Genomic DNA, 24,284 nt, shown 5'->3' with positions numbered 1-24,284 from the left:
CACGTAGTTTCACTGTTTCACATAGTTTCAATATTGTTAGATTAAGAAGAAAATTTAACTGAGCCAATAATTTTTAAAAACCTATTTTGTCAACATTAGTATTAGAGAATGCCAGGGCTAGTTCTCAAGTTAATTTTTTTTTCTATTTTCTCAGCTGGTATTTATTCCTTTGGATAGAAAAAACTGAGAAGGTGAATTAGATATTCAAAGGGCAGTTACAGCAGCTAATGATTTGCTTTGCTAGTCAGAGCTTAAATGAATCAAAGACCATAAAAAAAAACAAAAACTTGAACACATCAACTATTGAACCTGTCCCTATTTCTTCCTAGATCCTTAGGACTATATCTTTCTTTCCTCTATATTTTGTTTCCTAATTCTACTCCTTTCTTTCTTTTTCCTCTTCCTCTTCCTCCTCCTTCTCTTTCTTCATCTTCTTCCTCTTATCTTCATCTTCTTTCTCCCAAAGGAGTTACAATATCAAACTGAAATTTATTTATATTTGTTGTATAAACTGAAAGAAAACCCTTTCTTCACTATTTTTAAAAGTACTTTTACCACTTTATACTTTACAGTGCCTCTACCCACTCATTCCCCTAATAAAAGGGGAAAAATATTCTCAGGGTTTTTTTTTAATCTTTGCGTGAGTTTTCATTCAGTTCTGTGGTGAATGGTCCTTCACTGACAAAGTGGCCCAGCCTGGTTCTGTGTCATATTGTGCTGGTGTTTGGGGCTTCCCTTATTAGCCTCTGGATAGTAGGACCTGTTTGTGGAATCCCCAGTAAGAATCAGTATACAACTGACATGGAAATTTGCTTCCTTGATCAACCGCTTCTTCATAGTAATGAGGTGTTTTCCTTGACAAGGAACAAGCAAATGGGTCTTTTCAATCTTCTAATAAACTACCCATTTAGTAGATTTTATGTGCATAGTCCAAGAGTTCTGAAACATGTCTTCCACGAACTCTGTGATCTCTCTCTTAGCTAAATCAATGTAATAAGTCTGCAATGCTGCAATATTTACAAAGTGCCTTCCTCAGAGTCACCATGTGAGGCAGGGAATCCCAGCATCAGTACCCCTGTTTGTAGATAAGGAGACTGAGGCTCAGAGAAGTTAAATGATTTGCCCAGGATCCCTAAACTAGGTAGTGTGAGGACCCTAGGTCTTATGAGTCCACAACCAGTGATTCCCTACCCCCATAAATATATATGTATATATGTCTATGTATATACATATACACATAGACATACATACATCTATAGTATGTATATGTACACATACACTGTCCCAAAAGTCTTAGTGCAATTTTAAGCTTTAGTAGCTTAATAGGTAATATCAATAAGTTATACATGGGTAAGTGTAGGTTATAAATATCTAAGTAGAATATATATTATGCATAGAATATATGAAATACTTATAGTTTATATGTGTGTATAAGGAAACATATACATACATATCATTTGCATATACATATACAGTCATGAGCTATATCAAGGCTATGCTGATAATATCTGTTCAGTCATTTTCAGTTGTGTTCAGCTCTTTGTGACACCATTTTGGGTTTTCTCAGCAAAGATACTGAGTGATTTGACATTTCTTTCTCCAGCTCATTTTACAGAGGAGGAAACCCTAAGCAAAAAGGGTTAAGTGACTTGCCCAGGGTCAAACTGCTAGTAAGTGTCTGAGACTAGATTTGAACTCAAGAAGATAAATCTTTCTCACTCCAGGCCTGGCACTCTATTGACTGCACCACTTACCTGCCCCTGTAAATGGTTAACAACCATCTATCAAAAAATGTGCTTTTGACTCACTTTTAAATTTAATCTGCCATATTAGCATTTTCCCATTGTTTTCTTAAGTCTAAATAATCAGCAAAACAACCAGTCAAGTCCTGATATATAGAGTTGTTAATTTCCAAGGCATAAGTGCTACTCTAGAAATTAAACAATAAGATCTCAGGAAGACCTGCGTTAAAAACTGGCCTCAGATGTTTAATAGCAGTGTGACCTTGGTCAAGTCACTTAATATCTCTTTGCCCCCGGTTTTTTCAACTGTAAAATGATGATGATCATAACAACCACCTTCAAGGTTGCATGAGGATAAAATGAGATAATATTAGTAAAGTTCCTGAATGGATGGATGGATGGATGGATGGATGGATGGATGGATGGATGGATGATAGATGGATAGATAGATAATCACACTGTAGACCTTAGAAATGAAGTGGTATGTATAGTAGATACTGTGCCAGACTTATGTGAAGAAAGCTTTATTTTTACCACCTGTGTGATCATGGACAAGGCATTTAGCTTCCCTGAGTGTCAGGTGACTGCCTGGGAAAAAACCTACTAAAATCAACAGTTCTCCAAGGGTATGCCACCCACACTAGAATTTCTGCTAATGTGTGCTTGAATTATATGGAACTTACACTTGTCATGTGTGCATACACCAGTTTCTTTCAGTCGTGCGTGATGACTCATCACAAAAGCCCTTTCTGTGCTGCGAGGGGGAAAAAGTTTGAGAACTATTATTCTAAAACATAGCTTTTTGCGATAATGCATGATAGAAGACATTCCCTTGCCAAAGAAATCAACAATCCTGACATAGATCTTTAGTTAATAATGCGTGATTTTTTTTAAATTTTTGTTTCTTTTAACTTCACTGTCATTTCCCTCCCTCCTTCTCTATTCAAGGATCCATCCCATGGAACCATTAACAAAAAAGTAGGGTGGGGGGAGCAGTTTAACAAAATCTGCCGACTAATCACAGATTATGACATTTTATGCAGTATTCCATACCCATAGCACCCAACTTCTGCAAAGAAGTCAAGTGGTTGCATTTTTTTCACCTCTCCTCTGGGCCAGATATTCCTTTTCTATAAAACAATGTGTTTATAATTGAGGTGCTCATTACCATCCTATCTCCTGAAAGAAGGACCAAAATCTCAAACTCTCCACCTTCAAAGGCATGTCTCTTGGGACCTGTTCTAGGCAGGTAGAACCATATTATTTTCATCCTCCTCCTCCCTTCCCTAACAGAAGCACACTTTTTTTTTTTTTAGAGAACTGCTAGTTTCTGTGGGCCCGGGTTTCTAAATCTTGGCTTAGGGACAGTCATTCCTTTGTCCTCTGCTCTTACAATGAGGTAACCAAAGAAAAAGAGCCTTGGTCTGAGGCTGTCGGCTGTTACTAATCACTGCTCCCCGGCTTGCTGTGAATCCTGACTTGCCTCTCCCTCCTGCTCTGCTTAGCACACATAAAGAAGATAAATTACTCCCGCTTCCCCTTCAGAAAGCATATTGTGCGGCACATTCCAATACTGTGAGTAAAGGATGGGCTAATGGGAAGAGTTTTTAAATGGGGATGTGAATGGCTGCACAGCAGGCCAGCTCCAATCCGGCAGATGTGAGCTGAGGGGAAGCTTGGGTCTGAGGCCCTTCAGAAAGTTTCCTGTTACCTTGCTGCTAGAGAGAAAGTAAATCCCCGTGGTAGGCATTGCCTTACTGTTACAGTGGCACTGCTGTGGTAGCAGGGTGTAACAAGAGTCTATTCAACAGCTACCATTTGTGTGTTGAAAGAAACCTTTCGCCCACCCAAGGGACCTCTAAAACCCATTGCCTACGAGAAATGGTTTTCAGCTGAAAAGGGGAATAAAATGGCCTGGAAAACTAAGGCCTCTGATGCATGAAGGAGTAACTGCTGGACTGAGTCCTCAGTTTCACCTCCTTGACTATTACTCTACCATGTGGAATATTCATTTGCACAGGTGGAGGGGAGCCAGGGGAAAATAATTGATTGCTCAGTGCTACCAGACTTAGGGAGAAAAGCGATTTAGCTGACTTTGCCACTAATAACACAGCTCACTCCAGTAAATTTCCATTAACAATCTTTCAAAAGAGAATTCTGGTTTCCTTTTTTTAACCTCTGTTACCTTTCTTCAAGACACAACACAATTCACTATGAAATGCTACAGGCAGAGCAAAAGGATGGGGTTGTTGACAGAATGCAAGAGTCAAATTTTAAAAATGATTTCCCTGCACAAATCACGCACCATCGCAACTGCAGGTCTGGACAACCAGCACGCACATTTGCCATTCTCATGCAATGCTGCCTTGAGAAAGTCCTTGGCATCCCAGGCTAATGAAAAGGCCAGAGTTGTGACATTATTAGCAGGCATAATGGAGAGGAAAAATGAGGCCAGGGTGAAAAAAAGAGTGAGAAAGTACTTGAGCTTTGATTTAGTGTGTATAGGGCTCAATGAGACTGGGCTCAGTTCTTTGTGGAGTTGTTTGAAGTTCTTCATTGGGATTTACCACTTAAAATGGGCCTCCTTACTCAAACTTCTGTTTGTTGGGTTTTTTTCAAGCTCTGATCTCTGAGGAACTACAGTTTCCTTAGATGTTCAAATGAGTTGGCCATAGGCCAGAGGTCAGCAACTTCTTCAGCTTGGGTGCCCTCAACAGGTCTCAGAAAAAAAGTATACCCCCTCCTCTTTTATGTTCCCTAATACTGACTACAGAAGGACCCAACTCCCACCACTCTGCTTCACTCTATTTGTTGTCTTATGTCTAAAGATTCAACTTTTTACATGATTGCATTTTCCCATTTATGGACAGACAAAATAAAATCAACAGCAACCACCAGTTACAGTCTTCAGGGGCTGGTGAGGGGAGTGTAATGGAGAGGGCCCAAGACTCGGAGTCAGAAGAAGGCTGAAGTTCTGACTCTGCTGTTATCTGGCTGTGTGACCATGTACACGTGTAAGCATTCCTCTGGATCTTGATTCTAAGATTCTGTGATGGAAACACCCCAGCAAGGGAAAAGAATAAATAAAGGAAAGAGAAGATGAGGATGGGGAAAGACAGAGAAAGAGGGGAGTGACAGAGAAAGGAGAAAAGAATGAAAGAGTAAGAGAGAGAGAAGAGTAAAAGAGGAAAGAGTGATAAAGGAGGAAAGGGTGAAAGAAAGACAGAGTGAGGGAGGAAGGAGAATGAGGGAGGGAAGAGAGAGAGAGAAAGAGAAAGAGAGAGAGAGAGAGAGACAAATGACAGAGAAAAAGGAGGAACATTGATAGCATATAGTACTAATGATTTTCTTAACTGCCACTCAGTAGACTTTTTGCCATAAATCTCCCACCTTAGCCACAGTTTCATAGTTTCATTTATTTTCCATTGCAGACTTTTTGGATGTAGATAGTTTTAGACATCTCCAGAATCTGCTCTCTAAAGGGCCAAAACCAAATAATTTAACACTGAAAAAATTAATGAACTTTTTAACTGGAGATTCAAAATAATTCCCTCAACCTTTACATACACACACACACACACACACACACACACACACACACACACACGATCCTTATACCTGTCTTTTAAATATCCTGCTACCCTTTCTTTCCTGATGAAATTGTTTTTATGTGTTTAAGCAGGAGATAGCTGGAGAACAGGGTGACTTTCATCCCAGTCATGTCCTTCCAGAAGAACTCCCTACATGCACACCAAATCCTGACACTGTAGAAAGCCAGAAGTTTTGGATAAAGGATATATGTCCTGTATCCTATGCACCACATCCCATGCTGTGCATCCCACATGTCACATTCCACATTCCTGAGCTCCTCAATTCCCATAGCCCATTCTGCCCATACACCCCCTCCATATACAGTCTTCTTCATATCCTGTATTCTGCTCCCATAATCCATATCCCACACCAGGCATTCCACACTCCCAATCCTATACTCTATAGGCATGAATATAAAGCAAGTTGTATTTCTAAATTCTTATAAACCCACAAACAAACCAAACATCTCCAATTCAGGCCAATGCAGTATCTGGCAGGGTGCTTCCTCATGTTAAACTCTGTAAGTTTGCCCATCTTGAAATCCTAGAAGGGTGAGGAACAGGAGGCTTTCATTAGATTAGTGTTCAGGACATGCATTGTGAGAGAAGAATGCTTCTAAAATAATACAAAAATTGAAAAGGAATGATATTCCTGACTCAGCAGTTGGCATCACCATTTCCCCATTTTTTTCTGGCCTCAAAACAGTCATCCTGGAAGAGAAATAAAAAGTCAGTGGGGATAAATGGGAAGACAACTCCTAACAGAAAAAGCTTTCTCTTTTTGATGTCCTGTTTTGAAATCTGTGGCCAAGATTGTTGTGGGAGAGTGTGCAGAAACACATTGATTTATAAGCCACAGATTTTCAAGAGTTCAAAAATGTGAGACTATAATCAGTGGGAAGTAGAGCCTAAAGAAAGTGTTCTTCGTGAGGGCATGTCCTTCAGGGCTTGGCGAGAACAAAGCTTCTGGTTCTCCACAGAGTCACACCAAAGTGAGTAACAAGTAAGGCCAAACGTAAGTTCAATGTTACGTACTTGTAGAATGTAGTAAAACTGAATTGTGGTTCATGGTTAGGTTGTTATTCAAATTCACTGCAAAAATATCATCTTTGAAGGAGCAGTTGGAGATAATTATATGAATGTTTCAAGGTTCTCCTACCACCAAATCTCATTTCTATAAGAATTATCTAGGCCATTTTAACAAAAAACCATTTTGTGGAATTAGAGGTACAGTTATACTTTTGGTTTCTTGTTAGGGCAGGGACATCTTCTTCCATTTCCACCACTGGTACCTCTTACCCGGACCTAGCATGGTACTAAGCCTATAGATGAGCATGTCGAACAAGAATAAATTCTTGGTGATCTACTTCCAGATTGCTCTCTGGAAGGCTTTGGAGGCTGCCAGGATGTCCCAGAAAGAAGGATGCCTGCTAGGTAGCTTTGCTACTAACAGGTTAACGCCCTCTCATTCTGTTGCCATGGAGAACTTATTCTGAGGAGGCCAACAAGAGTAAGAAGCCCATACAAGGTGGGGGGAGAGGGGGTTGGGCTAGGATCAAGAAGATCCAGGATTGGTAAGGATCCTCATAGCTGGGGAAAATCCCTGTCACACTAAGGTCACCATACATATTGACTTTTAAAGCTGAGATGCTTTTGGCTCCTAAAGACCTTCTCATCGTAGGATCTGATTCCATTCTCAGGGCAGGATGTTTTGAATTGACCAAGCCTGTGAAATCCTGGGTTAAATGAAGGAGAAAAGAGACTGGTGACTGCTAGGGAGGAGTAATTCTTTTGCTACTCCTTCCAAATAGTGTATTTTTTTTTACATTTTATGTTTTATTTACCTTGCCCTATAATTAACTGCATATCCACTGATTTCCTCCTCTTTCTCCCAGCTCCCTTTCCTTGGTGCTTTCTTCCCAGAACTTCAATCCAGTTCCTACTATCATCTCTTTTCCTAGGAAATGATCAAGGGCTTCACTCTTTGTCCTTGACATTTCAGAGGGCTACTTTTTAACACCTTTCTTTCATCTACAATGTGACCAATTCTACCTGTCAATCCTCATTTCCAAGGAGGGTGGGTGATGGGGGAGACAGGGATGGGAATTTGGAGGAAGATGGCACTAAGAGTCCTAATGGGAGAGCCAGAGGGAAGATAGGAGAATGGGGGGAGTCTTTTTGGTTCTCATCAGTTAGCCCTCTTCTTACTCCTCTCCAGTCTGTACTCTACTAATCAGGAGACCATTCCCTTTCAGACTTCATGTTTACAGATTGTAGATGCTTGGCTTGCTGTTGCCCTGACAACCTTGGATGGGGTAGCCCTTCATGCTGTACATTTCCCAGGCTTCTCTGGGAGAATGGGGTGGTTAGAGTTAAAGGGCCCTGGGGGAGTAGGGCAGAAAGGATTGTGACAAAAGGAAGTAGAGAAGACTTTGGAAGGGGGAGAGAGAAAGAGAGGTAGAGAGACAGAAACAGAGACACACACAGAGAGAGAGAGAGAGAGAGAGAGAGAGAGAGAGAGAGAGAGAGAGAGAGAGAGAGAGAGAGACTGCAGCAACCAGTAGTAAAAGCAACAGTGAGAACCAGCCACCCCATGGGAGAAAACTTGAGGCTGGCTTAATAATGAAATATACACATTCCCCTGGCCTCTGCCTTGGCTGGGACCCTAGTAGCTCTTATTGGCTCCTCCCTCCACTGCTAAGCCCTCTTATCTAACTTTATTAGTGCTGCTGGGGGCCCTGGAATAAGAGAATTTAGAGCTGGAAGGGGTCACTTTAGAAATGAGGAAAACTGAGACCAAGAGAGGTCAGGTGGTTTGCCTAATGTCATAAGGTAGCAGGTGACAGACCTGGGATTTGGCCACCAAAGCCAGGGTTCTTTCCCCTGTGCCACATAATCTGCATTCAAATTGCAACTTTTTCAATGAAAAAGCATTGATTCAGTGTTTACTACGTGGCCAGATATTGTGCTAAAGTGGTGGATACAATTTTTGAAGGGATTTAAATTCAATTTTATTTAAGTAGGATCATTTTTTAAATGAAGAAAAAGACATACATAAAATATCTAATATAGGATTTAAAGAAACTTCTTACCTGATTAGGATCATAGATTTAGAGCTAGAAAAGACCTTGGAAATAAATTAGTCCAACTCCCTCATTTTGCAGATAAGGGACCTTTGAGATTATATAATCTACTCCACTAGTTTTAGAGATGAAGAAACTGAAGCCCAGAGAGGGGGACCCTCATGGCTTGCCTAAGGTAACAACAGGGAGTAAGAAGAAAAACTTGAGTTCATACTCAAAGAAATAAGAACAGGGGTCATTATTCTTATAGAGAAGGAATGTTTGATACTAGCTACCCAACTCTTCCTCCGTCCTCATGTGACATTTACTTAAAACACTGTTAGTTCCTGAAAGCCTGATCCCCTAGAGCCCATATTCCTGGTAGTTCCACCCCATGACCCTTAACTCAGTAGTCTGTCACCATGGGAATTTGCCTAGTCTGCTAACTGAACACACACTGTTCAGTCATTTCAGTCATGTCTGACTCTCTGTGACCCCATTTGGGATTTTCTTGGCAAAGGTGCTGGTCTGGTTCGCCTTTTCCTTTTCCAGCTCATCTGACAGATAAGGAAACTGAGGCAAACAGGGTAAAGTGACTTGGTCAGGGTCACACAGCTAGTAAGTGTCTGAGGCTGGATTTAAATTCAGGAAGATGAATCTTCCTGACTCCAAGCTCAGTGCTCTATCCACTGCACCATTCTGCCTAAATCTTGGATTTGAAAGGTACTCTTAGATCTAGGATTTAAAGCTGGGATGGGATCTCAGAGGCAATCTCATCTGGCCGCTTCCATTTTATAGATGAGGGAACCAGGTCTCAGAGAAGTTAAGTGACTTGCCCAAGATCACACAGCTAGTAAGGAGTGGAGTCAAAATTCAAACTCAAGTCCTCTGACCGGAATCCAGTGTCTGCTACAGCATGGCTTCTAGAAATTCGTTCATCCTTCAGCTATTTCATACCCAAAGGACAGATAAAAAAAAGAATGCTACACACATACCCTACCAGTGTACTCTCAGGTTGTCTTCATTTTTTTAAAAACCATCCACCTCCCAAAAAAATACCATCCTCAGGTAACTCAAAGTTTGGATAGATTTTTTGTTCTCTTTCCTGGGACATCTTTCTCTTTCTCTTCTAACCCAAGCTTTCTAATTTCACCCTTTGTGGAACATCTTTTCAATACAACTGCCTTAAACACACAGCTCTCTCTTTGAGCAGCTATAGGTCAGGAATGGGAGGGAGTAGGGGAGAGAGCATTGGAGGAAGGGCAAAGCCACGCAGGAAGAACTGACATGAGACCGGAACAAGAGCACAAACTAGGAAACTAAAGAAAAAAGGAAAAAGAAAATCCTGCTGCTTGGTACCACTTATGAGAGACATCCGGCCTATTGTGCTGCTGATGCCACTGTGCCGGACCAGCAGCGAAAAAACTAAAGAATTCCTGTCCCAAGTGGTGAACCATTCAGGCAACAAAGGAAGCAAACAGTCACCAAAACTCTTCACTGCAAGAGCAGGAAAGCAGAGATAGTTCAAGATGTGATTCAGACCAACAAATGAAGAAGAAAGGAGTAGGAGGTTGGAGTTGCAGGCTTGGGATTTGGGTTGGACACAGATTGGCCCATTTTTGATTGCATGGTGAACTGTTGTAAATTGGCACCAGACTAATGAATGGGTGCATGTGGTGGGGTAATTAAATTTTCTCCTGGGTTTCAGAAAAGAGTGGGCAAGGATAAAAGGGACCCAGTTCAGGACTTGCGGCTAATATTTTCTTTCTCCTTTAAATAGTAACTGACTGGTTAGCTCAGTAAATTGATGTATGCCCACTGATGAAGCCAAGATCACAGCTTTAGTTCTCATGAGAGCTGTTTAGTTTCCCTGCATTCCATCTTGTGAATGTCAGTCATAAAGAAAGGATAAATTGGTGTGTATCATTTTACCTCTCCAGGTCTAGTTTCCTTCATCTATTGAGTGAGAGGGGTTGAATGAGACCAGAGGTTCTCAATGTGGTCTGCAGACCCTTGTCCATGATGTCAAAACTATTTTCATAATAATAACAAGAGGCTATTTATAAAACCACACAAACAAAAGCTCTTTAGGATCCTTGATCATTTTTAAGAGTATTTTTAAGGCTTTGAGACCAAAAGATTTGAGAACCACTGAATTCGATGATCTTTAAAGCCCCTTTCTGATTTTGAATTCTACGATTCTCTATAAATCCATCATCCTTACTGAAATCCCTAATATTAGAGTTACATATAAGGGTTACAGATAGAGAAGATACTTGATTTTATTTTTACAAATGTTAATAGGAGTTTATTCGGAGTCACAATGATCAATAAGGACACTCCCAAGAGTCCCCAAAAGAAGGTGGTCATAACATAATGATGAAGGGACTAGAAACAGGAGATTAGCATTGAAGGTAGAGGAAAGATGGTGACAGATATCAGGAGGGACACCAGAAAGTCAGTCCCTGAGGTTCAACAATTTTTGGTCATCAATTTTGTTTCATTGTGAGAGTTGTGGGAGGCAGGTGAGTGGAGAAAGATTTACAGACAACTCAACACAGCTCAAACTTCTTTTTTTCCAGTACTTAGCCCAAATGTTTTTCATACTTAAATATTAAATTGTGAAAAGGATTTCAGAAGTCATGTTATAATGCCTACCTAAAACACAAATGTCATCTACAGTGGCCCTAAGATGGGCTCATTTAGCCTCTGTTTAAAGACTTGCCAAGGGCAAGGCACTCATATCTGAAGAGGAACCATTCTAGTTTAGGACAGCTTGAATTTTCAGAAAATTTTTCCTAATGTTGAACAGAATTTTGCCTTCTTGTAACTTCTACTCATTGTATCTAGTACTATAATTTCGAGATCTAAACAAAACAAATGAAATTTCTCAAATAATAACAACTCTTCGAAATGATTGGAAACATTTATTACCTTCTTTTCATCTGGCTAAGTATCCCTACTTCCTTCAACCAGTCTTGTGATGTGTTTCTGTACCCCTCACCTTCATTCTCTAAGGGCTTCCAGGAGCCCCTACTCTCAGGAGTGTCCATATTTTGGCATAGCATATTCATAAAACATAAAATCAAGAATTTTATCTGTAGAACAAGAAGGTTGGGCTATTCTAGCTCTACCATGCTGATTCTAGGAAACAAAAGGAAATGCTATTGAAGTTGAACAGACAGGTGGCTCTGTTCTTTTATGGGAATCTCAGATTCATAGGGAAGGAAGACTAGATAGGAGACAACTGAGGATGTCGACAATTCTTTGGAAACAGCTGTGCCCATTACATAGAAAACATTGCATGGTCCCTCCCTCTAAGAAGTAACCATCAAAGATATCTTGACAGCTTAATTTCATATAGACCCTATATGTGAACACTCAGTCCTGAGTTTTTATGATTATTTCAAACTTTCTGTTTGTTTGTTTCCATTGTCTTTCAGTTAGAATACATCCTGTATTCTAGGGCAGTTTGAAGAACCTTGGAGTCCTTACCCACCCTTCCTCATGCAAATGGCCTCCTGCCAGAAGTGAAATCTGAAGACAAGAGTTAAAAATTAAGGGAGAGTAAAAGTTAAGAGTTATAGACTGTTAGGATGTAGAACTTTAAAGATCATCTCATAGAAACCCCATATGAGAAAACTGAGTCCAAAGAGGAAGTGTGATCTTGCTCTAGTTAATTAGTTTAGTAGGTAGCATGGGGTTTTCACCATTGTGTACTGTGAACCAGAAGGTGGAGTGAGAGGAGACCAAGTCAACGGAACAGATTGTCTAGGTTAGCAGTAGCAGAGTACCAGGGGTAGTCAAGATTGGCATAAGGAATTAAATTTGAAATCTGATTATCTATCTATTTGAATTGTATTTATGTCAGCAGGTGATTGGAATAAAAGCTCAAAATATGCAGAAAGTGTTTGTACGTACAGTGGTACCCATTTTGAAGGAAATTAATGGTTCTCCATCTGCTTAAATCAGTCCAATATTGGACTAAAAAGAAGCCTAGGTCATTCTGCCAAGAATTTAACAAGACTTTCATACACACACCCTCCCTTCATCAAACAGTAGTAACCTGTGAAAGAATTTTATTATACTTTCCCTATCCCAGACCAGGATTACTGAAGATTGGATTTTTATTTGGTCCAATTTCAGAGATGTGAAATATACTTAACAGGCAGGAAAAAAAATGGCTGGTACATTCTCTGAGTCAACTGATGCTGACTTACTCTTTGAATCTCATATAACTGATCATTTTGTCTATGCTTTGATTAGATGGGAGACCAAATTCTCATAGCATGTATGAGCCAAGCCCCAATATTGGGGATCAGGGAGAACATGGGGTAGGGGGAAGCTACTAATTGCCTTCCCATAGAGATATTTAGTTGATTGATTCTTGAAAATAAATCTCCTTGTGTTTGCCTTTACCAGGGATGGCTGCCCTAGATAGTAAGGCCTCAGGGAAGATGGGATTGAGAGCAGTGGTCTATTACATGACCACAACAATCATTGCTGTGGTGATTGGCATAGTCATTGTCATCATTATTCATCCTGGGAAAGGCTCAAAGGAGAACATGCACAGAGAAGGCAAAATTGTGCAAGTGACAGCTGCAGACGCCTTTCTTGACTTGATCAGGTATGTCCTTGCAATGAAGCCCATGTGTGTGGTGATTCACTACAGTCATGCAAGACTGCTCTTATTTTCCCAGATTAAAACCTGCATGAGAACTGGACATGCAAGGAACTGGACATGAAAGGTTACGTGATCCCATTTTTCATGTGAAATGTCTTTTTGACATGCCATTCATTCTCTCTCTCTCTCTCTCTCTCTCTCTCTCTCTCTCTCTCTCTCTCTCTCTCTCTCTCTCTCTCTTCTCTCCACCTAAACCCCTCCTCCCCCAGTGAAATAAAGATCCATTAGACAAGTCAAGTTAAAAGGGATTCCTGACTTCAAAGTCCATAATTAGGCCATCCCACTCCAAATTCCTGTTTTACTACTTATTGTGACACTGGACAAGTGGCTCAATCTCTTGGGACTAGATCAAGAGTTCTTGACCTTGGGTCCATGAGCATGATGTTTAAAATATACGTATTTTAATAACTGTATTTCAGAACAGTTAGTTTCCTTTGTAATCCTGTGCACTTAAAAACATTATTCTTGGAAGGGGGTCCACGGGCTTCACCAGACTGCCAAAGCGGTCCATGAAACAAAAAAGGTTAAGTATCTTAGAGATGAACTCTATGGGTCCCCTTAAGCTCTAGAGCTATGAACTTTCCTATATTTGTGAAGTATCTTCTTTCCCATATTTACCAATGAAACCGCTTTGGGGATATCCAGGGGTTTCATCTTCCCCATACTCACAGGTCACCTAATAACTCCAACTCCAGGTACATATTTATACATCGAAACTTCATAAGTTTGCTATTAATTATGAATCTCTGGTGATTGTATCTGGTCAAGGCTGAAGTTGACCTTTGTTTCATTTTTGAAGGAAGGGTTTACCTAAAGAAAGTAGTAACATAATGTGAATGGGATCCAAAGTACATGAGAAATGCCTAGAAGATAACACCTTTTGAGGACTTCAGTAGCATCTGTGTGCACACAATCTTCTGATTTTATATAACTCTCATCAGTCAATAAAGATGAGATATGGCATGTCTGGCTACTGACCATCGGTGAGGCTAAGTTCTTGACTCACCAGTATCCCCTATTGGTATTTTTTTGTCACTACCTCCTATTAAAACAGATGCCCAGCTTTGAGCTTGAGAAGATGTTACCTTTTTCCTATTCCTTTGACCTGCTCCCAGAAAACAGCATACAAGTCTTCTTTACTTTTTCTACATAATGCAATAGGGAAGCCTAGAAGTTAAAAAATAGCAGGACAAGAAAAAGAATATAAACATATAGAAGTCTCAATAATCTTGGTCCTATACAAAGATACAGGAATCTAGACTTTGTTCTTCTCTTTTTCTTATTGGATTGAAGAGATGTCATGATAAGATGGAAAGCGATCCGGATTTGGAGCCAGAAAACCCGAGTTTAAATCCCCACTCTCCCACTTGTTAGCTGTGTGACTATTTGGGCAAGCCATTTGACATCGCTGGACCTCACGTTCCTATTTGTAAAAGGAAGGGGCTGTGTAACCTCCAATGTCATTTCTATGTCTAGGTCTATCATCCTATAAACCAGCATTTATCAAACTCAGATAGAAATGGGAGTATTTTAACCTAAAAAAGGATCCCTCTGGTCAACTATTAACTTATAAAACCACAAATTAACATTATGTCAACTTTTGTTAAATATTTCCCAGTTACATTTTAGGACCAAATGTGACCCATGGCCACATACTTGACACCTCTGCTTAAGCCATTTCTTTAAGATTTTGTCCTCAGAAGTACAGTCCTGTTTGGACTGGGAGCTAGATCAGTCACTCGGATTTTTAACTAATTGGATCATCGGTACAAAAGTGGAAGGAACTATGGAAGCTATCTTGTCCAGCCTCCTCATTTTACAGATGAGGAAACTGAAGGCCCAAGAAGCTAATAGACTTACCTGTGATCACACAGATAGTAAGTGGGTGAGTCTGGATTTGAGCCCAAATTTTTTAACTCTAAATCCAATACTATATCTATTTTAACATGATGGATTTGATTAGCCAAAGTTGTTATGTTTCTTAGCCCTTCTATGCTGAGAAACATAACATATACTCCTCAGTCTAGTTCCAGGTATGAATCTGAACCATAGGGCACAGAAGCCCAGATATTCTGGGAGAGTCCTGATTTCAAAGATTCAGCTTAGTCCTCATAAACTAAATGACTGATTAAATCCTTTGTCAGACCAGCTATATGTCCTGATTTTTGAATACAGGAAATATTGTGACCATAGTCATATCCTAACAAGCTTACAAAACCAATAAAATGTCTTGAACTGAATAATAATGTTAATAGATTTTCCAGCAGTTTTCTAGAATTCTCTTCTAATTAGAGGATCATAGATTTAGAGATAGTAAGTATCTCAGAAGTCATCTAGTACAACCCTCTCCTTTTACAGATGGGAAACCTGAGGCCAAGAGGGGTTAAATGTATTGTCCAAGGTCACATAGCTAATAAAGTGTGGACAGAATTTGAATCAAGGATCTGTGACATCAAATCTAACACTCCACTGAACCAAATACAGATTTGTATTTTTTTAGAAGACAACATATAATAATATTACATCATCATATCCCCCTCATTAGTAAGGAGAGGATCATTTCACCATTCTGGGCTGATACCAAATGCAACCTTGGGTAAAATTATAAGGCATGTTATGTTTGTCTATGGAAAACCAAGCAGGCTGACCTGCCAGCTTTCTCTGTACTCATGTACCTAATATTAGAAATAAAAATAGAACTTTACCCTAAGGCTAAGACTTTGAATTTTTTTCTTCCTCCTTTACCTCCAATGAGGTTCTTAGTAAGCCATTTCACTTGGAACTTTAAGTCTGGAGTCTCCTAGATTTCGGTATTGCTGTTTGTGTTCGTGGGAACACTAGCACAGATTGTAATGTTGAGCAGTGGTAGCCCTTGAAAAGGGGTCAGAGATCTGAGCCTGCTGCTTATGCTGACACAGTGAGTTGGGTGGCATAGTAAAAAAGCTCATTTCAGACTACTATTCATAACCTTTAAAAGTACCCTATGGCATACTCTAGGTTCCCAAAATCCTCTATATCAGTCTCCATCCTCTCGTAGATTTCTTAAATACAGATGTCAGAGCCAGAAAGGGCCTTCAAAATCATTGTGCACAAGAGGTAAATCAAGGCCCTGAGGGGTAAAGTAATTTGTCTAAGGTCATACTTCCTTCTCCCAAGTCCTCCTTCCTTCATGGAGAGCACAAACATGGTATGATGCCAAAATGATCACAATACATTAACACCTCAGTGAACCAGGCTACTTGAACCAGACTGCTCTTGAAGATGGGAAGGGGTTTGAAATCCAACAGATATGTCATCTGTTCTATATTATTTCTCACAGAAGTTGTTTCCTTTCCCTTTGCTGGGCATTCAAGGCCCTCTACCATCTCATGGCATCTTACCTTTTCAACCTTATCTCATATTATTTCTCTCTGTATATATCACACTCCGGTCAAATTCTAGACCTCTATTTCCCATCTGCAAATTGACAGCGTTGGTCCCTTCCGCTCTAAGTCTATGATTCTATTGCCTCAAATATCTCTTTATTTAATAACTTTCTAATGCCATCATCATATCATACTAATATTATGTGTTATAGCTGTCTGTGTTGATATCTTCTCCCCTTACTAGACTATAAGCTTCTTGCACTGTGTTAACTAAACCGAATCCCTTTTCTGCACCAAGCACAGTGCTTTGCACACAAAAAGAACTTAAAATTTTATTGCTTGGGTATGACCATTTGCCCCACTGATGACATCTCCCCACAGCTCCCTGTCCTTACCCTCAACCCCAGCCCACTGCCTGGCATAAATCAAATCAACCTTGAAAAGGTGAAGAGATGGTAAAGGGACATAACTGATTTTTTTCAGGATATTCTCCCAATGATTTCCTTTCTTTCTTCACAGGAACATGTTCCCTCCCAATCTGGTGGAAGCCTGCTTTAAACAGGTAAAAACCTAATGGCTGTTTATCTTACCTTTAAAATTCCTCTCAGGTACTTTGCTGATATCAGCATCATGGCCAAGTAAGCACCGTGGCCAAGAGGCCATACCAAGTAGCATGCCTCCCATTATAGCAGATGATGGAGAATCACCCAAAGGAGAGAAGCCAGAGAGAACCCACCTCTCTCGTTTCATGGGTACAATAAGGGAAGTCAGGAGCCCTAAAAACATCCAGCAAGTGAATTTTTGCTGTTGCTCCTATTTAGACCTGTATTTTCAGTTATTTAGAGAACTCTTGGTGAGGAAGCTCCCTCTTCCAATAGATCTTCAGTTGTTCTACAACTTACCATTTTTGTCTGGGACCCAGAAAAGCTAACTGACTTGCCCAGGGTCAAAAGCCAGTATGTGCCAAAGGTGGGATTTGAACTCAAGTCTTGCTGAATCACAGGCCAGTTCTCCATTCACAATGCCCTGTTTCCACCAGCATAATATATGTTTTTTTAAAATAGTAAGATACTCTTGTGGAAAAGGGAACGACAAACCATTCTAGTGTCTTTGCCAAGAAAACACCAAACATAAAGAGTTGGACATGACTGAAAAACAACTCAGCAACAAGTACAAGATACTCTTGGGGCTTTCTAGGCTTCTGTGTTTGCTTACAAGCAGTAGAGAATTCTGAGCCCAAGGCTACTGTGCCATGAAATATTTAGAGTGGCAGGAACACCTTGTGGCTTCAGCAAAGAGGAAGCAAATGTCTAGCTTCTCTGAAATAAGTGAACAATCTTCCTGTTATAGCAGATGAGAGCTACTTTCACCCTTACAAGAAAATGAAAGAACCAAAACAGATAATTCTTGATTCTCCGTATCAGCAGATGGGATCTATGCTCTCTCTTGACTAGTGACTCTCCCTTGATTCTAGAATAAAATGCCTCTATTTGGGATTTAAATCCTTCCACAATCTACTTCTTTCCCATCTTTCCAGATTTATTTCACATCCCTCTGCTTCATGCGCTATGCATTCCAACTGCATTGGTCTACATACTGTTTCCTAAAATCACTATTTCATCTCCAGTTGTCATAATTGTTCACAAGCTACTTCCCGTGCCTGGAATGTACTACTTACCTCTGCTTCTTAGAATCTCTAGTTTCCTCCTCCTCTGTTGAAATTATTTTGCATTTAATCTACTTTATACATGTTTTGTATTTAGTTACCTATGTTCATGTTGTTCTCCACAGTAGAATATAAACTCTGAGGACAGGGAACTATTTATTTTTCTTTGTATTTCCATTGCATAGCACAGTATTTAATGCTTGAGTTCTAAATAAATACTTGTTGAATGAAGAAATGGTCTCCCCATGGAGCTTACAATCTCTTAAGGGATATATGACAGATACATAAAAAGATAGTAACACTACAGGGAATCATGAACCGGAAACTGCAGCAGGCATCTTGCCCTTTAGAGTGTTGGGAAAGAAGCAGCTGGTTCCAATTTAGAATGCTAGCAAAGGAAAAAGATACATTTGTGTCTATCTTTTTAATTTAATGCAGAGATTGGGGAAGGTGTGGGCCAGTATTGGTTTTCAGAACTCATAGAATCTTAGAGTTGGAAAGGACCTCACCTTATCATTTACCTTGTAGCAATAAAAAGTCAGTTTGCTTTTGTTGTCAGGTTATTTCATTTAATCACATTAAGTATTAGGTTTTGTCAAAGACACAGAGCTATTAATAGGGTAGAGTGTCCTGTGTAGATAACACCTCAAGGTGTCCATTTCCCTACAGAAGTTTTTTTTGGATTGCCAGCTCTTACTCCTGTTTAATCAACTCTGCCCTAGGCACCAAAATTCTTGGTTATTGTCCTTCTGATGCATTCCTCAACTTTCATCAGAAGTGGAAAAGCCTTTTTTATGACAATGTGCATGTTCCATAGCAGAAATATTGAATTAGGAAGCCAGGGTTTCTGTGTATTCTGTTTATTGATATATTTTTAAAAACTGATGCCCCATATCATTCTTTTGTATGCTTGGCTGTAATCTCTGTGACCCTGACTTTGACTTTCTATTTTCTAACATAGCCGGCAGGCAGCTGGATGACTGTGAGCTGCCAAGAAAGCAGATGTTTTCAAAAGTCAGTTACAAAGAAATATATTACTGGGGTTTCAGTGTTATGGATGAGGTCTGGTTCCCACTGATATGCAGCAACATAATACAGAATTTCAACTTTATGGGGTTGATAACACAAGGAATTTCCTCCTGACTTTTACTTATGGGATCTTTAGATGGGATAATTGTTAATCCCCAAACCCTACACTGTCAGTTAGGCCAGCCCCTTGGGGCACCTCAGTGTTCTCCAATATATGGGATTTTGATTTGATGGAATTAAGAAATCACAGAGAAGCTCAAAATTATATAACCTCACATATCTAGGTAATACATGGAGAATTCATTTCCTGCTTTATGATGTCCATATATTAGATTGGTACATATCAGGGGATAGCTATATAGTACTTGCTACCCATCCGTTTAGATTCAAAATATTGTTTTTATTCAAATGAACAATACATCTTTTTCAGGTGTTTCTGTTATTAGTTTAGACTACTTAACCCCCAAACCAAGAAAATATAGGCAAGAATATAATTCCCTTTTATTTCCCCTGAGTTCAGAGACAGTCAATTTGATTCCTCCCATTTGTTAGGTTAAGCTGAGCTTTTGGAAACTGTATGAATTTTTATAACCAGGAGATCCCTGTGGCCCATGAGTGTGAATGCCATTTCAAAGTGCCATGTTTTGTACCTCAGTGGTTTTGTTCTCCTGTCTAGCTCCAAACAGACCTCAACTAACAAGGCCACAGAGAGTGGGGATTCCATTCCACTCCTTTCCTTACAGAAATATGTACTTAATGACAAGCCTTCTTTTTTAACCTTGACCCTCAGGGTTAGGCTGGAACCCTCTCAAAAGCCTTGAAACCATGGGCCAATAGCAGAACACCCTACCGAGTCAGAATTAGAAGATATTTTCCCCTGTGCTTCCTTCAAGGCTTACATTCATCTCTGTGGAAAAGGCTTACATGAACTTTGGATTTGGCTCCATGAGCAGGATGGTATTGGGGGGGGGGGAAGATTTATTTATTTAACTAGAAGGACAATTTTAACTTCAGTTTCTATTATTTTAACATGAGCTATGAAATGGTTCCACAAAGCCAGGAGTGCCTAGATCTTCACGGAGAGTGGGGGGGTGGGGGTTGGATTTTGAGCCATCAAAATATCTTACAGTTAGGAGGCATAGTAATCTTAGGACATCCAGTAATAGGTTTCACATTTCAGAACTTTTAAAAATATGTGTCATTCCCTGGCTAAAAAAAAATAAACTAAATGAGTGTGTGAAAGTGCCCATGAAGATTGGACTGGCTCAGCTGACAGGCTAACAAATGTCCAGTGACTTGTGCCACTGAGGCAGCAACTACACAAAGGCCCTTCAGACTTGGCCTTGCCTCAGGGCCAATCTCCATGTCTTGTATGATGCTTAAGTAACTTTATTTTAATTGATGTGCTTTGATTTTATTTCACCTGCATTTCTAAATATATCCCTTCCCCACTCTATCCAAAGAGACATTTTTGAAAAAAAAGAGGGGAGGGAAGCAGTTCAATATAGCTACCAAATAAATAAACTGAGTCTGACAGTTTATGCAGCATTCCATACCAGTCCCCATGCCCCCCATTTTTGCAAAGAAGGGAAGAAGGTACATTTTCCCTCTTCCCTTTAAGACCTCATTTGATTGTTATATTTGCAGAACTTTTCGCTGGTTTTGTTACTGTTCTTTTTCTTTGCATTGTTGTAGGCATGTATATATGCGCATTCAAATCAATATCAAATCAAACTAATAAGCAGTATTAAGTGCCTACTATGTGCTAGGTCCTGCACTAAGCGCTGGGGATACAAATAAGAAAAAGACAGTCACTGCCTTCAAGGATCTTACAATCTAATGGGGGACGAAGACATACAAAAGGAGGTTGGAAAGTGGGGGAGGGGTGCCCAGAGAAGGGCCATCTTGTTGCAGTGAGTTGAACCCAAGTAGAGCCACAAAGTCCAAGTCCTGTCCTCCATGGAGGAAAGCTTTAGTTGGAGTTCGGTGTTCCATCCTCCAGCTTTCCAAAAGGGAGAGGATGCTGAAGGAGGTGAGAAGGTGTTGAATATCCAAATTAGCAATACAGTGATCTGGTCAGAAGTGATGAACTTCTGCTGGGATTGGCATCTTATCCTACTTATTATGCATTTTATCAGCTTCTATAAGTCTTCACAGGCTTCTCTGGGAATGGATTTTTTTATACAACAGCAGGACTGGCTAGGAAACAGGCTCCCCAAACATCTCTGTGGACTGGCACCAGGCAGAAGAGATTACCTACACTTAAAGGACTGGATCCTCATTAGCCAGTCCTCTCTGTACCTCATTATATGTATGTTCATCATTTCTTATGGATCTATGAAAATAGAAAGGATATAAATCATATTTCTGTTAGATTTTGTTTGGGGATGGGATTTTATTTAGAAGTCCCAGAACCCCTGAAAAGCTCTACTCAGTTACCTAATTGGAGTGATAGGCTCATGAGAGAATTGGTAAATGTTTGGCGTATTTATATTTCAGAAATCAATAAATCCTACAAATCAGGACTTGATTTATTATTTTGCTGATTATCTAAATTTAAGAAAATAGAGGAGAAAATGTTAATTTCTCAGATTAACCTTAAAAGTGTGTTGTGTATGCATTTTTGAGAGGACAACCAGTTGTTAAACATTTACCAGTACATTGTTGCCCTTGCAAGGCTTACTTGAATGAAGTAAAGCCTCCATGATCGTAATTCTGACTCCAAGATCAATGAATACTTTAAAAAGATGCTAGAACTCCTAGAATGCAAATTCAAAATATTAGAAAGAAATTAGTATATGCTCACTCAGCAAGCTAGGCACATACCCATGGTTCCAGGCTACTGGAGAGAGAGAGGGTCATAAGGTAGAACTGCCAGGACTAAGGGTTCTAGGGGTCAGATTTTTAGGAACTGACTGTGTCTTAAGTCAATGTCACATGAGGGTTGAGGAAGATCTCTGTAGCTGTTATTTCATATTCCTGCCTTAGAAGGATCATTTACACTCATAGGTCACTTTAAAAAATAGATATGGTGTCAGTTAGGCAACACCAAAGAAACAACTCAACACGGTGGAATCAGTAGTGAATTAAGAGTCACAAGTGCCAGAATTCTTGTCTCAGTCCCACCAGCTAACTTGCTATTGTGGCCTCAACAAGTAATTTTATATCTCTGAGACTCAGTCTCCTCATCTGTAAAATGGAAGACTAGATGACTTCTAAATTCCCTCCCCAATGCTAACATTCTGTAATTCAGTAGCACTCTCCAGAGTCACAAACCAGAAGAAAGGACACAGTTTTAGAGAAGATAGACAGCAGGTTACAGTGGAAGGAGCAAGGACCTGGGTTAAAATCATAACTCTGACTCTATGCATGTAACCTTGGGTGGGTCACTTAAACTGGGTGAACTGCAGTTTTCTCATCTGTGAAATGAAGGGGTGGAACTAGATGATTTCTGATGTCGCTTCTGATTCTAAATTGAAGAATGGTACTTCTATATGGTACACCTACCTCCTCTTGTTTATTTCTTTTTTTGTTTTTTTTTTTCTTTTGTCGTTTTAGTTTAAGACCAACTATGAGAAGAAAAGTTTTAAGGTGCCTATGTCGCCCAATGAAACAATTTTAACTTCTGTGATAAACAATGTTTCAGAGGCCATGGAAACCCTCACCCATATAAAAGAAGAGATGGTCCCAGTCCCAGGGGCTGTGAATGGCGTGAATGCATTGGGGCTGGTTGTCTTCTCCATCTGCTTTGGATTGGTCATTGGGAATATGAAGGAGCAAGGGCAAGCTCTGAGAGATTTCTTTGATTCTCTTAATGAGGCTATTATGAGGCTGGTAGCTGTGATCATGTGGTAGGTACCTCTGTCTACTCTACTATTTTCCATGGTATGTATTTGGCTTTTATTTGGGGGATTTTATCTGTTTGCTTTTACTATTGAACCTATGGTTTGACAACCCCAAATCTGAGGTACAGTCTGGGAGGCCTCTTCCCCAATTTCTGTCTTTGGCTTATTTTGTTCCCCCTCCTCCAATTCAGAGTTTCCACTGGGAAATCTCAGTTTATAGCTCATGCCTAGGTCTCCACAGGCATGGGGGAAAAGGCTCTCAATATCCAGGCAAGCTTGTGAGGTTAACAATGCTTAACAGGGATGTAGCTTAATAGCTCTATCATCCCACAGAAAGTTCAGAAATCACAGAAAAGATTCTTCCCACAAATAGCCACAGAACAATCTGCAAAGAGTGGATACAGTCCTCCAGTCACTCTGACAAGCCCCATCATCATCTCAGTGGTCCGTAAGTTCTCTAGTCTTAGAATATCATCATGAGAATATTCCTTATAAATGAAACAAACTTGATGTTGTTAAAAGGACAACCCCCAATTTTCTGATGAGTTTCATTCTTAAGGGCCTGCTGTATGGCAGGCACTGTGCTAAGTGCATTACAAATAGCATTTCACTTGATCTTTGTAACAACCCTGAAAGGTAGGTGCTATTATTATCTTCATTTTACAGTTGGGTAAACTGAGGCAGACATTAACTAAGAGACTTGTGCAGGGGTTACCTAGCTAGTAACTGTCTGAAGTTGGATTTGACTGACCTTCAGTCTTCCTGACTCCAGACCCAGAAATATAAATCTTCTGGTACTACTCCAAGAGCTTACATTCCTTCACCAAAGCAAATAAATTTTGAGGCGTTAGAAAGGCAACCCTCATTCCCACAGGGGCTGCACCATTTGAAAAATTTGTGGTAGTAATGGAGAATAAAATCCATATTTTTTTTTCTCCCCACTTCTCCAGCTCTAGGTTACTTGCCAGTCTCTAAATAGTCTCTACAGAAATCTGGGATTCAGAAATTCCCAACACTACCATATAATTCCACCTCGCCAAGGCTACTATTTCTTGGGCTGGGAAATTATGTCTCTGCCTCTCTGTAGCTGGAGCTGGGAAGTCTGAGGTCAAAAAACGCACCTCTCTTCTTGAGCATTTGAACCCAACCCATGGTAGACCGTTCCGAGCTCATACTGGTCTGATCAGCCATAGTCGAATACACCATAACTTGACTAGCATGGTGCTTTCATTTTGGTCTTTAAGGACGAAGGGCAACAAGCAACCCAACTACAGGATTTTGCCAATTGTTAAATTTTCAGC

At 40.0% G+C, this 24,284-nt stretch overlaps 1 protein-coding gene across 4 annotated transcripts in view; it reads left to right on the top strand.

Annotated features, from left to right (window-relative positions):
* SLC1A3 (solute carrier family 1 member 3) overlaps window positions 1-24,284 on the top strand; it is a 108,782-nt gene that overhangs the window by 69,737 nt on the left and 14,761 nt on the right. For 2 of the 4 annotated variants that reach the window (XM_072605798.1, XM_072605799.1), the window contains 3 exons: window positions 12,817-13,021; window positions 16,963-17,005; window positions 22,697-22,989. In XM_072605798.1, coding sequence (XP_072461899.1) covers window positions 12,817-13,021; window positions 16,963-17,005; window positions 22,697-22,989 — 541 coding nt within the window. Of the gene's footprint in view, window positions 1-1,349; window positions 3,318-3,347; window positions 12,170-12,816; window positions 13,022-16,962; window positions 17,006-22,696; window positions 22,990-24,284 lie in introns of those variants that run through there. The other 2 variants (XM_072605800.1, XM_072605801.1) reach the window with 2 other exon arrangements.

The sequence above is a fragment of the Notamacropus eugenii genome, chromosome 4 (assembly GCF_028372415.1).
Source record: "Notamacropus eugenii isolate mMacEug1 chromosome 4, mMacEug1.pri_v2, whole genome shotgun sequence".
Lineage (NCBI taxonomy): Eukaryota > Metazoa > Chordata > Mammalia > Diprotodontia > Macropodidae > Notamacropus > Notamacropus eugenii.
Note: the sequence above shows the minus strand (reverse complement) of the source record. Positions and strands in the feature narration are given on the sequence as shown.